The following is a 15,918-nucleotide window of genomic DNA, read 5'->3' as shown; positions in this document are numbered from 1 at the left end:
CATTTGTGCAATCTTGGTTGAGGGGGGCCAAGAGGGGAAAAGGGCAAAAAAGTTGGATGAAACAGTCCTCAACTGCAACCCTGTAACCCACCAGCCAACTGCCATCCTCATCTTGCTGTCATGTTGTAGAGAATAAGAGGATGGGTTAAGAGAGCAATGATGCAGAGGACATAACCATGAAGACCAGAACGAGAGAAGAAAACAAAATGTGTTAACAGTTTCAAAACTGATGTGCTGTATTGTTTTGGATGAAATCTCTTTCCTAACTATTGCGCAATCACTTGGTACACAAAAGCTTAAGCTAAAAGAAGATTGACCAATATTACCTCCGGAGGTGAAGATGTGTATGAACAAAGTTAAAGGAGCTTGCCTCTATTAGATGAACTTCAGATCTGTACGAATTGAACAATTATGTTGCTTCAATGCAACAAAAATACCGGTTTGAAATGTTGTGATCATCGAAGATCAATGACATCAAATTTCAAATTGGGGTCCATGTATACATCTGTACAGGTTTTGTAAATGGGTCCGCCATCAGGAGGCTGATTATGTGAGTGAAAGCCACGTTGTTGGCATTGCCGAATAATTGACATGCCACCAGGGGTTGTCAACCGGAAAATGCCATGGTTTCTGTTCATGTCAGGGCAGAGACTCTTAGAAAGAAAAGGTTAAGACAGTTCCAACGTATAATGATTAGTGAAATCCTATCTAGGTAAAGATTTTGATTTATGATCATACCTTGCACTATCCTTGGGAGCCATCACAATTGCAACAGCTTCAGGCAACATTACCTGGAGATTGAGGATCTACATGAGCTTCAATAGCAACAGCGTAGGAATTAAAAGATTGTGAAAAATTTATAATTTCATGTGATCTAGCAAGAATCAACACGTGTCCTCACTCCCCAAGTTTGTAGTGACTTTGCATATGCAACTTTTTTTTTTTTTTCGTCCATGCCAAGTCTCTCTCCTTCTCTCCTTTTTCACAATGACCCGCCCTTCCTCTCTCCCCTAAAATAACTCTTGATTCAACCTCGATTATCCACCCGACCCTTTTCCCTTCCCACCCCCCACCACCACCATCGCCAGAAGGAAAGTTCCCCCAGACAAGACCCTATGACAAGCAGACCATGGACACGGGAACTTACTGGAGAAATTTTACTGAGACAGCAGGGGCGGGAGGGAATAGGGACTAAACTTTGTTTTTAAAAGTGAATGGGTATTAAATTCATTTCCTAATCATTGAAAGTATACTTATACTCCAACATAATCAAGGGAGTGCATTTCATAGTCATTCCTTAAACATGTATATGCTTTTCGAAGCCAGCAGAAGTAAGCTCCAAAACGTTGCAGTTTACTATTGATCATCTAAGCAAGCAAAACCAACGTCCCACAAGTCACGAAGGAGTCAAAAATGAAAAGTAGAAGTATAAAGGGAAGAGCAATAACGTGACTTTCTACGTCTTTCATCTCTCATTAAAACTACTTTAAGCAGTTAAGGATTAATTAAGGTTAGAGAATTTTCAGAAGAAAAAGGATCTGGCTACCAAATTGCAAAGGCAGGCATTTTCCTGAAACTATCCTAGCAATAAGGAGATTGATATCAGATAGACCACAAATCAACTGAAAATTGGGGGTAAAAGGACAAAGAAAAATGAATTCTACAAACTGTTATAGTGATAATTTATGCAACAGGGAAGTTGAGTTCGTTTATCAAGTACTCCTCTGCATCCAACACGTTAACTTTTCTTATGCAAGAAAATGAGTTACCTGATATGAGTAATGTGTGTGAACATCAACTGACGACATGAAGCATGACTGTGTAGGATGTGTCTGGAAATAACACAAAAGGAATAATGAAAAGATATATAATAGACTTAGCATTCATAATTCACGCACATATAGAGCTAATATAAAATTGAAAACTGCATTAATTACACTAGCACTGAAAATCAATAAACATGTTAGAAACAAACAATCATCCATGTCATGTATGAACAGTCAACTGGACATTCCTCACTAAACACGATTTAAATTTGAAACTCAAAACTCTTTCACCTGAAAAAAATTATTCACTTAGGAATAGAAGTTCAGTCGCAATTTATGCATATACTCAAACATTTGTCATTTGTCGGCTTTCTGCCTCTCTTTTGAGCTGAATTAAGCATCATCGCCTTACGAGGGGGTGATGAGAAAGATCAAAAGTAATCTTGGTTTTCTATCTCAAACTTCCAAATCATCTGTCGATTTTCTGGTCTATTTCCTAGCAGGTTTTGGTGGAAATCCTGAACTGTTTAATATCATGTGGGTTTTTTATCATCAGGTAGAGATTTTTGTTACTCTTCACTGACTGGTCATCCTACCAAAGATAAAGCTAAGTCTATATGGAGTTACTGTAATCAAGGCCTTTTTTGGGAGTTTTGATTAGAGAAAAGTTTTCAGGGGTGTAGAGAATTTCTTGCAAAGTTAAATAAAATTTATTTAAAACAACATAAATCTCTATGACGAATGGTTGAACTTTATCTCTGGCTTTAAGATGGGAGGATACCTTATCTCCCTTGTCTATTTATTGTCCGTATTTCTTTTTTATTTCTTAAATATGATTAAAAAATAATAATAATGTTTTTTTAAAAAAAATGTAAACAACTGCCTGGCCCTCATAAACTACTCTCCTTGATATAATTTAATAGTAGCAATTGACGTGTTTGAAATGTATACTAGTACACAAACTTACAAAAAAAAAAACTCACATGACAGGCTAACGTCATATACCTAGAGGAAGCTACTAATATCCTCAACATATTGATAGAAAAACTGAAGAGCCCCTTTTAGATGAGAGATATTACATCACAAACTTTTGGCATGTCCATATGATATACGTCACCCTCAACCGTATTTTAATTCTGGAAGCCGGTAAGAATGATAAATAGAAATGTTGTTTTTACAACATTTATTATCATGGTTTACAGTCTATTGTAAGAATGTGTCATGCTTGAAAGGAAATAAGTCTGTAGACTTGAACTTGAAAATGAATTCTAATTTATCAAAGAGTTCAGAAAAGTACTGCAAAAACAGACCTAAAAAACATGCTAATAAAACAATCCCAAGTAGAATAATAAGACAATCAACTATTGTAGGAAACCAGAATTCTTACATGAATCCACCCAAGTGGGAACAGAGAGCGCTTATCCTGCACTTCAAATATCTCTTCCTCATTTGTTGTCTGACACTGATGATCAGATGATTGATATTTTAATATTATATAATCATTAGATGAATAAGATGCGCAAGAAACAGTATCTAATAAACAAAGTTCACATAGACATACAGTATCTGATGTTGATTCCTGCTTTGGAACGATGAGTGCAGTGACATAAAATGTTCTGTTTTTCTGCAAAAAGAGGATAACTCGTTAAACTTTGATCTAGCGTTGCAAATGAACAGCCGGTGATGATAAAAATTGTAAATATTTGCAGGTTATAGAAATAGTAAAACATACAAGTGAACCGGCAAGAACACCACACGTTTCTAAATTCTTGGCAGTATTTGACTTGGCTAGCCTCATGAAGTTCTCCATCATCGTAGTTGACTGCAAAAAGAGAAATTGCTAGGATGAAACACAATCTAAACCTCCATAAAGACAAAATGCCCCTAAATTTTCCAAATATTCAGCAAAGAATGAAGTATCTTTCATATACACACAATTTAACAAATAACAGACAGGCCTTGCTATTGTTACGGACGGCTCTTTTCATAATTTGTCACCTATTCCCGTTAGAACTGAACAATATAGGCATATAAAATGAAAAAACAAACAAGGGTTAGTAACTTACAATGTGCAATTGCAAAGAAGCTTCTGGATGAACAAATTTATCTGACAATGAAGTATCACGTGTGCATTCTACCTCGGGAACTTGAGGTGACATTGCAGGTATTAGGTCCTGTACTTCAGCAAGCACAGGTGGAGGAGAAGGCTGTCGCACAATTTCAATAGGGGCAGGCATTTCAACTTTTTCAAAGGAGATTAAGGAATCTGTTTCCATGGTATTGTGAACCTTGCGATCTTCATTCTGGGTGCAGATTGGGTCTATATCAGATCTGTCTTTTTCCAAGTTTCCAAGATCTTTTCCTATTGTAAGTTTGGTTTCTATGGCTTGTTGTAAGCTGTTTATATCAAACATGGAGGAAAAAAGTGTAACAAATCAATAGAGGGAAATTCCTTTCCATATGAAACAAAATATGATGATAATAAAATCTTTAGAAACCAGAGGCATGGAGGCAAGACTGGAAACTGTAAGAACTTGATTGTACATATCGGCCTAACAGGAAATGACTTGAGCACATTTAGCAATTTAATGTAGTTGCAGGTAACAAAAAGCTGGACCTTTCAGAAACATGATTACAAGACAAACCTTGGAATTTCAACAGGAGATAGATCCAAAATGCGTGGATATTGGACCTACATTGACAAGACCAATCAGTATGTTCATGAGGAAACTCCCTCAAAAAATCTCTAGTATGAACTTACCCCTTTATCAACGATTGGTGGTTGCCACTGGCCATGAAGTCCATTGGGACCCAAAATAGAATGACGGGATAATGTTTCCTCCTTTGGGAGTGGAATATGGATAGATCTAAAAGTATACAAATATGAGGGATGAGGAAAACAAAGATTGTATAGTATTGACATCAACCATACTCATTAACAAGATTCGTGTAGCATTAAAAAAAAACATAAATATTTCTGCAATACTTGCCTGAATAAAAAAATGAATAGTAAATAAAAAGATACTACATTATTGTAAAGCTTATTCAATGTTAAATAGAAGAATTAGAAGACAAAATTGAAAACATCTAAACATGCACAAACTGCAGAATTTCTTATCCATGAACCTGGAATATGAAAATTGTTGAGGCCCTGAACCCTGCCGAGTAATTTCTCTAGCAGCTGATCTACCAGCCTGTGAGAGATAAGACAGCACATAAAATAGCAGTATTGCTTCAATATGCTACCACAAAGGGCAATGGTCCAATTCTTGTAAGAACATATAAATTTAGGTACCAACACGACTATACCTTAGCTGCACCATTATCAGTAAGATATTGCTTTCCACCAGACTGCCATCCCAATGAGCCATTTTGTTGCTGATTACCCCACCCATTGACTTGATATCTTTGCTTTCCATTTATTTCATCGACCTTTCTTTGAACTGCTGGCTTCAATTCTTCAAGCTCGCTCAAAGCATCCAATAGCCTCTGCATATACAAACTAAGTTGATGTAATGCACCAACACAAATGCAGTACTTGTAGTTTACACGGAAGGCAGAATTTACCTTTCTAAAATAATTTTTTTGGGAGTTAAGAGTTCTTCCATACTCCCAATGACGAGGTATTGTCTCAGTGATCAAACTGGTGCATGAAAAAAACCAAACGTAATTTAGAGTTATTCTTGATACTGAATGGAACACCTAACATAATCTAATCGGAAGCGCAGTTAAAGAAAGCTAGGTTCCGTAAAATTTTATGTATAGCACAAACTACATATCCTTAAAAAACAAAAGAAAAGAGGAAGACAAATAATGAAGAGAAACCAACAGGTACATGCAGACTTCTAGCTGACTACAATAATAACTAAAGTAGCTAGTTACAAACCAACTCTAGCATACTGGCTAAATCAATTCTGTAAATCTTCTTTAAAACATATCAACATGTCAGTTACACGAGTTCCCTTAACGACTAAATTATAATTTCATGAGAACTCGATGACATTAATTTTTTGTTTTCTTTACCTCGAAAATCTCATTAACATGACATAGAGATCAATTATGTTCTTCTCTGCTCGAAAGATGTCAGCCTGCAATGTATAAATTGGGTTAGGCAGTGAATTACTTGGACAAAAGAACAAGAATATGTAACCAAACAGGCGAGGAATTCCATACTCTATTCGTAGCGGCATACAACTTAAAAGCAAACCAGCTCCCCAAGCTAAGCACCCATTTCTAACTTAAAACAAATATGCTTTCTTGTAAAACAAAAGTTACAAAACTTTGCACGCCATACTTCAAGCTACTTAGCGACTCATCCAATACACTACACAGCGCTCAACAGAGCCATGAAATTGTCCACATGTATCATTGTTTTTTAGCATATCGACTCCGAACAACATTGTTATATTCATTGACGACCAGTCTATTAATTGCTTCCGAAGCACTTCGGTATGCTATTGAGAAAGTACTTTACCAAAAATATAATAATTCAAACAGCCTTGTTCCATTTCTCAACTAAATTCGGCACAGAAAATGATATTCAATTAAAAGCCCTTCGAAATTAGACGCACGTCAAAACAATCCCAAATTTGTGATGGTGTGCAAAATTTAAAAAAAAAAAAAAAAAAAAAAAAAAAAAAAAAACGAAACTCAAGGGGCAGAGTTACCTGTTTCAAAATATTATCGGCGATTCGATAGTAATAACGAAGAGGAAATCGGTTGTCAACGTTGAGCCGGCGGGTACAGGCGGCGATGTTGATTCTTTCCGAAGAAGATCTCATTCTGTTTCCCTTTGAAGAGAACTGTTGTCAACTTGGGTTTGGTTTCGAGAGAAAAACAACCATTTCCCGTGATCTGATATCCTAGATCATTACTCCGACCAGTAAGCTGCAGAGCAAAGACCTGTGGCCATCTTCAATGGCGGGTACGGTCGTCAACACAGGAAGAATGTTATTTCAGCTTTATTGTGAGGGTAGTTTCGGAAATGTCAAAACGTAAGGGCTGTTTGCCTCCGGTTGCAGCAACCAAGAAACGTTGGCAATTAGTTTTCGTGTTTTTTGTTTTTTTATCTTTTCTTTTGATATAATTACTAATTAAATCGTTTTAAATTTAAAAGAAAATATTGGTTTTAAAGTCTTCCTTCCTCCTATTTTTAAAAATGGCGTACTTCAATAATAAAATAAAAAGTTCACAAAAATCTTAAATAGTTAAATTAATTTCATGTCGACTTCGATTAAAATATTATATTTTATATATAAATATATATATGAATCATTAGAAGTTACAGTTTTTTCGATAATTTTTTAACATTTTTCAACGTAATCGATAGCCATTAAACAGAGTCAGATGAGAAAAATCTTAATAGTAAAAATTTTTAGAAAATTGTAGAAATTTTTATATTCTTTTTTTAAAATTATTGTTTTTCTTTCTAAATTTTCTACAATTATCTATATATAATGTCATATAAATAATTTTAAATTATTCTAAATTATTCAAGGAATAAAAAACTACTTTCAATCTATAAAGCAAAGTTAATTTACAAGTTAATTTGACAGTAAGAAAATCATAATTTCTTTTCAAGCTTTTTTTTTTTCCCTCCGCACTCGCTGGAGAGATCTAAATCATATAGGGTTAGCTAGCGACTGTATTTTCTAGTTGGTTTAGAAAATGGCTCTTTACCTGCACGGTTAGTTGAAAACTGGCTCAACTAATTTAGCACTTAACATAACACGACTTCATAAATATAGAGACATTCATACCCTACCAGACTAAAACCGACATACATTCATAAAACAATTCGCTTCCGCAAATTAAAAACCATATAAATAAAAACAGATTCTAGTACTCAACATCAAAAATTTGAATGGATTCAAAACTAAATGCATCTAAATGGTGTCACATCGATAAGGATCTTATGCCTCGACTATTGGGAACTCGAAGGCAACATCTTTGCCAGACAGCTTCCTGTAAACTGCAGAGAAACTCTCCAACTTGTACTCCGTGTTGTTCCGCTCCTTAGGGTCCAAGAAAACCTGCATTCACAAGAACCAAGACTAAAAATCTGTACCGGGAGCATCATAAAAGAACAATACATTTCCAAAGAAGGATTCAACTTCTCCGTTGGAATTCGATCGAAAACAAAATTTGTACTAATAAGACCATGAACCAGGCTCTAAAGTACACTTCTTGCAATCTTATGTATGGTGATAACATTTGAAACTTCAGTAATTATAATAAAAGATGGCCCAACTCTAAATTTTCATGCAGCATAGTGTATTTAATTAAACGTACATTGGTTCTTAATTCAGTTTGAGATCAGTTTTAGTTCACAAACCAAGTGCAGTAGAAAAAGATAGGATTAATATATGAACATGCACTCTGTATAATACATTATTGTTGCTGAATTGCCCAGAATCAGTAACAAACTTTATTCTAAAAACCTATGGTGAAAAATATATATGATTTTCCAAATATTGATGAAATACACCTATCCAATTTCATACTAACTGCATAGATGAAAATGAAAAAAAACACGATATTCAAAGCTATGTATTTACCTTCATGATTTTTGATCCATCAACCCTGTATCTGGTTCGTTTCCCGACAATCTCGGCAGGCAAAACAATATCTTCCAGCATTGCTTCATGCACAGAGGTAAGAGTACGAGTGCGAGGCCTTTGGGCTGCTGAGCCCTTCTTTGGAGGTCTCAAGATTCTTCGGTTAGCAATCAGAATCACATCCTAACATAGGACCACATGGGAAATTATTGCATGAAAACTTAAGACCTTAGGCTTCTTCCATTCATCCATAAACCAGAGAACATAGTAGAAAAAGATATAGAATCTTTCTAATCGTCAATGTCTAAACTGACTGTTAACAAATTCATATTTCTGTTCAGTCATGGTGTAAAGCAAGATGTGATGATGATAAGGACAAAAAATAATGGACCTTCAATTACCTTTCCACTGAACTTCTTTTCTAACTCACGAACAAGCCTCAACTGAATCTTGCGAAATGCCTTCCTCAGTCTAAAAGGAACATAGATAACAACGGCCTTCCTGTTTCCAGAAACATCAACTTGACTGCAACCACGAGACACAAAATAATCGCATAATGAGAAACATCAAAACCAATTAACATGGTAAACATATTACATAAATCGACTAATGACCCTCACAGAGCTGAATTAATGTACAGATCCTTCAGGTCACTTTTCAGCTCCGAATTGGTGTTTTCCAAATCAAAGAGTGCCTGCAGAGACATGCAATCGTGAGAAGTGCCAATGGAGAGGTAGGTACAATAAAGTTGACCAGTGAAAAAACATCGAGATTAATGTTGTCTACTAAAACAACCTGCGCAACAGTCTCTTCGAACTCGGAGGGTTCAACATCCTTGTCCTTGTGGATCTTTTTCAGTGCCGTAAACATCTTGAGAAATCTAGCTGAAAAGACGGAGGAAAAAACCTCGTCTCAGAGAACTCATACGATTAAAGAGTTAAAATACAGAAGAACAACACAGATTTTCTTCGAAGGCGTTACATTACAAAAAGTCTACAATCCAACTGTCTAGAAGTTTAAGGAATCAATCAGAGAAACAAGAACAATTCACAAAGACAACGCTAATCGGTAATCAACCTTCTACGACGTGCAACAGGGCAACTATACTAAACAATTACTAACCTGAGACGATTGGCAGAGAAAAGAAAGTGCACAGAACTTAAAATTTGCCTAGAATGATACGAAAACAAAGCAATGAAGACTAATAACAAAGAAAAATGGGGAAATATTGTAGTTAGAGAAGCATACTCGACGGCGCTGGAAGGCTGCGATCGGCTACCAGTGGATGAAAATGTAATCTTAAGCCGATGGAGACTAGGGTTTCATGCAGAAGAGTTGTTTATAAACCCAAGAAAGCAAAGGCTGAGATTATTCTTATTCATTGGACGGTTGAGACAACATGTTCGTAGTTGGATTGGGCCCAAATAAGCCCAATTTAAAGTATATTGGGCTCGATACAAAGTCTTCCGACCAGGCCCAATTTGTCCTAGATTCAAGCTGGCCCATATTTCAAGAATGTTTTTTTTTTTTTTTCTTTTTTTTATTATTTCTTATGTATATTTACTCACATTTTACACCAAGATTAATATAATCAATCACACACCATTTTGTAATTAAAAAAATTAGAATATTATGAAGTCTCCATACTATATTATTTTATTTGATTTTTCATTTTATGTAAATTATACAATAGACAACGAGCTTCGACGGTGTTGGAATACTTCATCTTAAAGATTTTGTATTAACGAAGATCAAACACTTTCTCCCTACAACAACATTAGTTATCGGGAGAACAAGCATCATCTCCCAACGCCAGCTTATTCTAGATAGGGTTTTATCATTGTTATAGACAACAAACGAGAAGAATGTTAAGAGTAACGCCTCGTCTACTTTGAGCATAAGCTCTTATGCCTTTGTTTGCTTGTGGGGTGGCGCCATTTTCAGCTTCCTTGGGTATACGTTGGCATTAATTGCAGGTAAGTTTTAGTTTCAGCTTTGCCCCAGTTCTAAAAACTTAGCCTGCAAATCTTCCTTGTTATCATATATCTTCATATTTCGTTGTGAGAACTGAATTAACAGGTGACAAAGACAAATTAGGAGCATGATCAGCGGCGGCCAACATGTGTTTGTTAAAAACAGAAATGAATGATTAACTTGAACGTCGTGGATTTTTGTTGACAGTTCAGAAATCAATACTGTGTTTGACCAAATCAGATACGGCTGAAGCAGCAGCGTAGCCTTAGCCTTAGCCTTAGCCTTAGCCTTGAGTAGCCTTCGAATCTACCTTAAATACATTTTGACCATTTCATTCAATTACTTTACTGTAAAGGGTAGCCATTTCTGGTGGTGGTGGTGGCCACTCATAGCCATAACTCACCTACCCCTTCTCCCAAATTACTCCTCTTTCAAACTCTTACTCATAGTCATAAGTCCACCGCTAGTAGACATTGTCCGCTTTGACCCGTTACATATTGTCGTCAGCCTCACGATTTCAAAACGTGTCTTATAGGGAAAGGTTTCCACACCTTTATAAAGAATGTTTCGTTTCCCTCTCCAACAGATGTGAAACTTCACAGTCCACTCGGTGCCTACCTCTACTACCGCTTGTAATAGTCCAAGTCTACGCTAGTAAATATTGTTCTCTTTAGCTCGTTATATAGCGTCATTAGCCTCCCAATTTTTAAACACCGGTAACAATTCTAAAGCAGTATTTCCTTCCATAAAACAAAGGTGACAAAAATTCAGCTCGACTAGTAAAGAACGACAAGCTTTTTTCCACGTCACGCTCTCCGATATAGATCGATGATTAGCTTCATTTTTTGTTGTTAATAGATGATAAGTTTAGGTTTTTTGTAGTTTAGATGGTATTAACACTTTGTTATAACAATGGATGAAGCTAAAACTTTTTAATGAAGATGTTGATACTTCTCCCACCAAGAAAACATGTTGTAAAGTAAGGAGATCCGATACATTAACATTTCCAAATGCTTCACTTTGGTTATCATCAATGTCGGGTAGGTTCATTTCACATATGCACAAACACAAAGAGGCCACTACAAAATAGTGATTTATACCCTCTGAAAAGGATAGCTAACCTATAATACTATACTTCCTATCATTTTTTCGTAAATGTGAACCGTTCGAATCGCTCGACTTTGAAATATTGAACTTTATGGTAATATTATTGTCAGTTTTTGCTTATTATGTATAACCGTTAGTCTTACGATTTTTAAGACCCATCTGTTACGAGAGGTTTATTGGAGCGTGTGAAAAAGATTTTTAAGACAACAGAGAGGTTTATTGGAGCGTGTGAAAAAAAAAATAAAAAATAAAAAAGCTTATCATTATTGGATATGGCTCCTGAAATATGGGGTCCAATTTTATGAAGGGAAAAGCTTGACCACTGACCATATGACCAACAAGACAGACCCTTAATTTTCATTGTTTTATTACAAATACTTTAAATTTGAGTATGAAACCCAATTATACACTATAATATCAGCTTCACAGCTTCATTATCCAAAAGCAAACCTGGGTTTTGAACCATTCCATGGCTGCTGAGTTCACTCCAAACTTTCAGACCTTAAAGCCATCACCTTTTCCTCTAATGGAAGCCGATTCCAACATTCCTGTTTTGTTTAATGACAGTTTCTTTTCCGACCACGCTGCTCCTCCCAGATTCCCGGAAAACCGTCGAGAAAATCTCCCAGAAATTTTCTCTCCAGCCAATCAGCTCGCTTCCCCTGTTTTTGAGCGCAAGAAAAGAAAGCTTGAAACTGACGCTTCTGCAAGCAGTTCCGGAAATTCATTACCTCAGCGTTCTGAAACTGCGATCAACACTAAAAACGTGCAAACCCCCTTTGAATTTTAGTCTCAAATTTCAGAACTTTAATGGGTTTGTTCTCGTTTTCTTGCCTGCAGAGCTCTGGAAGAGGAAAGCAGCCGGAAAAAGGCAGGGGAGTGGTTCATGTTAGAGCCAAAAGAGGTCAAGCAACGGACAGCCACAGTGTAGCTGAAAGGGTAAATTAATTTGCATAAAGTTTATGTTTTTTTCTTCTCTGTTTCTCATTATCATTCCCAAAAACAGATTAGAAGAGGCAAAATCAATGAAAGATTGAGATGTTTGCAAGACATTGTACCAGGATGTTACAAGGTAATGAAAACAGAGGCTGTTTGAATAAAACAATGACAAGTTTTCTCAAACATGTTGTTTTGTGCAGACAATGGGAATGGCAGTGATGTTGGATGAGATCATTAATTACGTGCAGTCTTTGCAGAATCAAGTTGAGGTAAAGCTCCAAACTTTGAGATGAAAAACATCATAAACCAATGTTGTTTAATGATCTTGTTTTGTTGTCCTGTTTCTTTTGCAGTTTCTTTCTATGAAACTCACAGCTGCAAGCTCCTATTATGACTTCAACTCAGACGAAGCATATGAACACGCTTAGCTTCAACTTAACCAAAATTTGTTACCAATACTTAAAATTTAAATTTATGTGTGATTGAAGGATCATGAACTGGATTCTTTTTAATCTCTAAAAGATCATTTTCATATCTTTTCTTTTCAATCTTATTGTCATTTTCATTAGTGAATCCAATAATGTGTTTTATCTTCCGAAGACCAATTATTGAATGTAATCTTACTTGATTGGACTTCAATAAAAGTGTTTTTGAGTGTTCATGTAACATGGTTGGTGATGAATAGCTCCTTTGAATCATGCTATTTATGTGAGAATTATCTTGATCCAACATGTTAATGAGTTTCTAATGTGATGTGATTATCAAAATTTATAATTTTGGCAAATGGGTATCGTTCTTCTAGCCATCGCATGTCCAAGTTTCGAATAAGGGTTCAGAACGTGATATTGCCGGCATTCTCCTACATCCCTACGATATGACTGTAAAATCCCACATGAGTGGGAGAGAGGAACAAAGCATTTCATATGAGGGTGTGGAAACCTCTCCCGATATGACTATAAGATCACACATCAATCGAAGAGGGGAAGAAAGCATTTCATACGAGGGTGTGGAAACCTCTCCCGATATGACTATAAGATCACACATCAGTTGAATAGGGGAACAAAACATTTCATATGAGAGTGTGGAAACCTCTCCCTAACAAACTCGTTTTAAAATCGTGAGGTTGACCGTGATACGTAACGAGATAAAGAGGATAAAATCTACTAGCGGTGGGTTTTGGCTATTACAATGACTAGGTTATGTACTTTTGTTAAATTGCAAAATTATTCCCACAAACTATGATGAGGTTCTTTTAGCATGTTTCGTCCTTACTCACATACTTCTTAGGGAGGTCACCCAACATAAAATTGTTTCAAGCTAAACACATTCAAAATCACTCTCATTTGAACGTAGTCTTGATTTATTTGTTTATCTCTCATTTACTCAGATGTCACACGTGATAATAGTATGGAAACAAAGGACAGGACAATCTTTAAAAGTAAAATCACATGACATGAATGATGTGAAGGGAGTTTGTAGCTTATGAAAGGAGCAAAGGGTAAAATACAATGAATTGAAGGACTAAAGAGCAAATAGAAGAGATGGGAATTGAACAAGTTGCATGGGAAAAAACCAAAAGTGTCTGTAAAAATATGGAAATGACAAAATTCCTTCTGGTTTTGGCAGTGACAAATTGAATAGGGTATTTTAAAAGCCAAAACCAGGGAACAAAAGTTTTATTAGGAACGACAAGTCGGTTGTCCAAATCCCGTTTCGACAAGAGGCTAAGCCCTCTGTGATCCCACATGTCGACATATACATAAAATCTAATTCATGCTTCCAATTCATCAACTGAATGGCTGTATTATAGAAGGGTTAGAATAATAATAATAATAATTATTATTATTATTTAAAATATATATAAAAAAAAACTAATAATTATTTATTTCTCTATTTCTAGAATTTTCATTTTTATTTATTGAGGGATGGATGCATTGCATCTAAAATAATTGAGAAAGAACATCCATGTGGTGAAATAAAAAGTATAATCTAAACCAATATATTTACATTTTCATATTTATCAAAATTATTATATATTATATAAATTTATCCAATTGTATCCATTTTTACCTCGATTTGATAAGATTCAATTAATGATAGTTAAAAAAAATCAAATTATTTCATGATTGATTTGATGGGAATATAAATGTGAATATATCTAAAATTCATGAAATACATGCATGAAAAGGTGGATGGATGTGTTCCGGGCTCGATCTAATAATTTTTAGACCAAATCTATTTATTCAGGAGGTGAATTTTTTCAATCCAAGGCAACTATAAAATATTGAATTGGATCGGTTCGGATTATTCCGTTATAACCACAATGGTCGCTTACCAATGACCACCACTTTTTGCTACTCGCTGCTGACCACCGCCAACAAAAGTCAAAGAGACAGAGAAAAAAATAATAGGAAAAATATAGGACAAACGGTGGTTATGGTGGAATAAAAATGAATAAATAAAGAATACTTTTATTTAAAAATAATTTAGGTCAACCAAATGAAAAAATAGGATATAATTGTTTTCATAATTAATCATCATTAATTTAATCATAATAGAACGGATTAATAATCCCACGGGAAAAAAAAAATTGCATGAACGAAAAAAAGAGCATGCAAGAATCTTGACTGTACGGAAAATTTTGAAAAATAAATCAAAAGAAAAGACATCTTCTTTTTAGAGACAAAACGCTGTGTCAGTGTCTCTCAATTTGACGTGTTACCAAGTAAACAATTTGATTTGATTCAGATTAAATAAATAAATATATAGATTTGATGATTTTTGGACGTACGATAAACATATCAAAATTGACATAATACTCATTTCAATTTAAAATTCTTAAAATATTTAAAATTTTAGATTGAATTTAAAATTAAAGTAAATATTTATAGATTTAATTTACAAAAAATCTATTAAACTACAGTTAATAATTAAAAAAACGGTTAAGAGTACAACAAGTGTTCGGTTGGTCCAGCAGAAGGGGCTAAAACTTTAAGCCCACGAGGGTTATTGTGATTGGGCCTTAGTTTTAATGGAAAACAGGCCCATTTATAGCCCATAGTTTTAATTGGAAATTCTAAAATGACGTATAAAAGATGAGAAAATGAAATTTATAATATTTGTAATTGTTGTATTAAATAAAAAAGTGGGAATTATAAAAGAATTGAAAATGGAAGAAAAATGAGTGTAATTTTGTTGTGCTTTGAGAAAGGGGGCATGATGATGATGCATTACGAGGTTCAATGTGTTTGGAAATTTGGGAGATTTTGTGAAGAACGGAATTTTTATATAATAATGGCACACCCAATCCAAATATGGTTCCCAATGCTTGGGACCATCTCTGCAGGGGCCTTTCTATTCATTTTATATAAAATTAAATTTGTAATTACTTACTAATCCGGTGACTCTACGCGCCACAAAACGCGTGGGACCACGTAATATCGCATGCTTAAAGCTCAACCTACCAACCGCCTACTCCTTTTTTTTTCTTTTTATTTAATTATTTTAAACCCATAAAATAAATAATTTCCTAAAAATAAAAAATCCCATTTATCACCGTTCCCCCCCCCCCCCCC

At 35.1% G+C, this 15,918-nt stretch overlaps 3 protein-coding genes across 5 annotated transcripts; 1 reads left to right on the top strand and 2 right to left on the bottom strand.

Moving 5' to 3' along the window:
- Positions 1-341: 341 nt before the first annotated feature.
- Positions 342-6,779, bottom strand: LOC111457266 (AMSH-like ubiquitin thioesterase 1). Of its 2 annotated transcripts, XM_023099481.1 has the most exons (14): positions 6,434-6,778; positions 5,790-5,854; positions 5,334-5,409; positions 5,076-5,255; positions 4,893-4,960; positions 4,528-4,633; positions 4,412-4,458; positions 3,833-4,163; positions 3,499-3,588; positions 3,328-3,390; positions 3,154-3,228; positions 1,770-1,832; positions 739-791; positions 342-630 (listed from the first exon to the last, which is right to left on the bottom strand). In XM_023099481.1, exons 1-14 carry the CDS (start codon positions 6,545-6,547, stop codon positions 456-458), a joined length of 1,506 nt encoding a protein of 501 aa, XP_022955249.1. In that variant the 5' UTR covers positions 6,548-6,778; the 3' UTR covers positions 342-455. The 2 variants fall into 2 exon arrangements, with proteins under 2 accessions (XP_022955249.1, XP_022955250.1); XM_023099482.1 differs by lacking the exon at positions 342-630 and having other exon boundaries at positions 787-815; positions 6,434-6,779.
- A 698-nt stretch (positions 6,780-7,477) lies between these two features.
- Positions 7,478-9,658, bottom strand: LOC111457306 (40S ribosomal protein S7-like). 2 transcript variants are annotated; one of them, XM_023099534.1, is made up of 6 exons: positions 9,572-9,658; positions 9,119-9,207; positions 8,944-9,017; positions 8,725-8,848; positions 8,324-8,506; positions 7,478-7,798 (listed from the first exon to the last, which is right to left on the bottom strand). In XM_023099534.1, exons 2-6 carry the CDS (start codon positions 9,191-9,193, stop codon positions 7,679-7,681), a joined length of 576 nt encoding a protein of 191 aa, XP_022955302.1. In that variant the 5' UTR covers positions 9,194-9,207; positions 9,572-9,658; the 3' UTR covers positions 7,478-7,678. The 2 variants fall into 2 exon arrangements, with proteins under 2 accessions (XP_022955302.1, XP_022955303.1); XM_023099535.1 differs by having other exon boundaries at positions 9,119-9,203; positions 9,572-9,648.
- A 2,180-nt stretch (positions 9,659-11,838) lies between these two features.
- On the top strand, positions 11,839-12,950 carry LOC111457168 (transcription factor BEE 3-like). Its single transcript, XM_023099333.1, has 5 exons — positions 11,839-12,170; positions 12,245-12,343; positions 12,411-12,476; positions 12,544-12,612; positions 12,697-12,950. Exons 1-5 carry the CDS (start codon positions 11,874-11,876, stop codon positions 12,769-12,771), a joined length of 606 nt encoding a protein of 201 aa, XP_022955101.1. The 5' UTR covers positions 11,839-11,873; the 3' UTR covers positions 12,772-12,950.
- Positions 12,951-15,918: the final 2,968 nt, after the last annotated feature.

This window comes from Cucurbita moschata, unplaced genomic scaffold (genome assembly GCF_002738365.1).
Source record: "Cucurbita moschata cultivar Rifu unplaced genomic scaffold, Cmos_1.0 Cmo_Scf00019, whole genome shotgun sequence".
NCBI classification, from domain to species: domain Eukaryota; kingdom Viridiplantae; phylum Streptophyta; class Magnoliopsida; order Cucurbitales; family Cucurbitaceae; genus Cucurbita; species Cucurbita moschata.
This window is presented reverse-complemented; position numbering and strand designations above follow the sequence as displayed.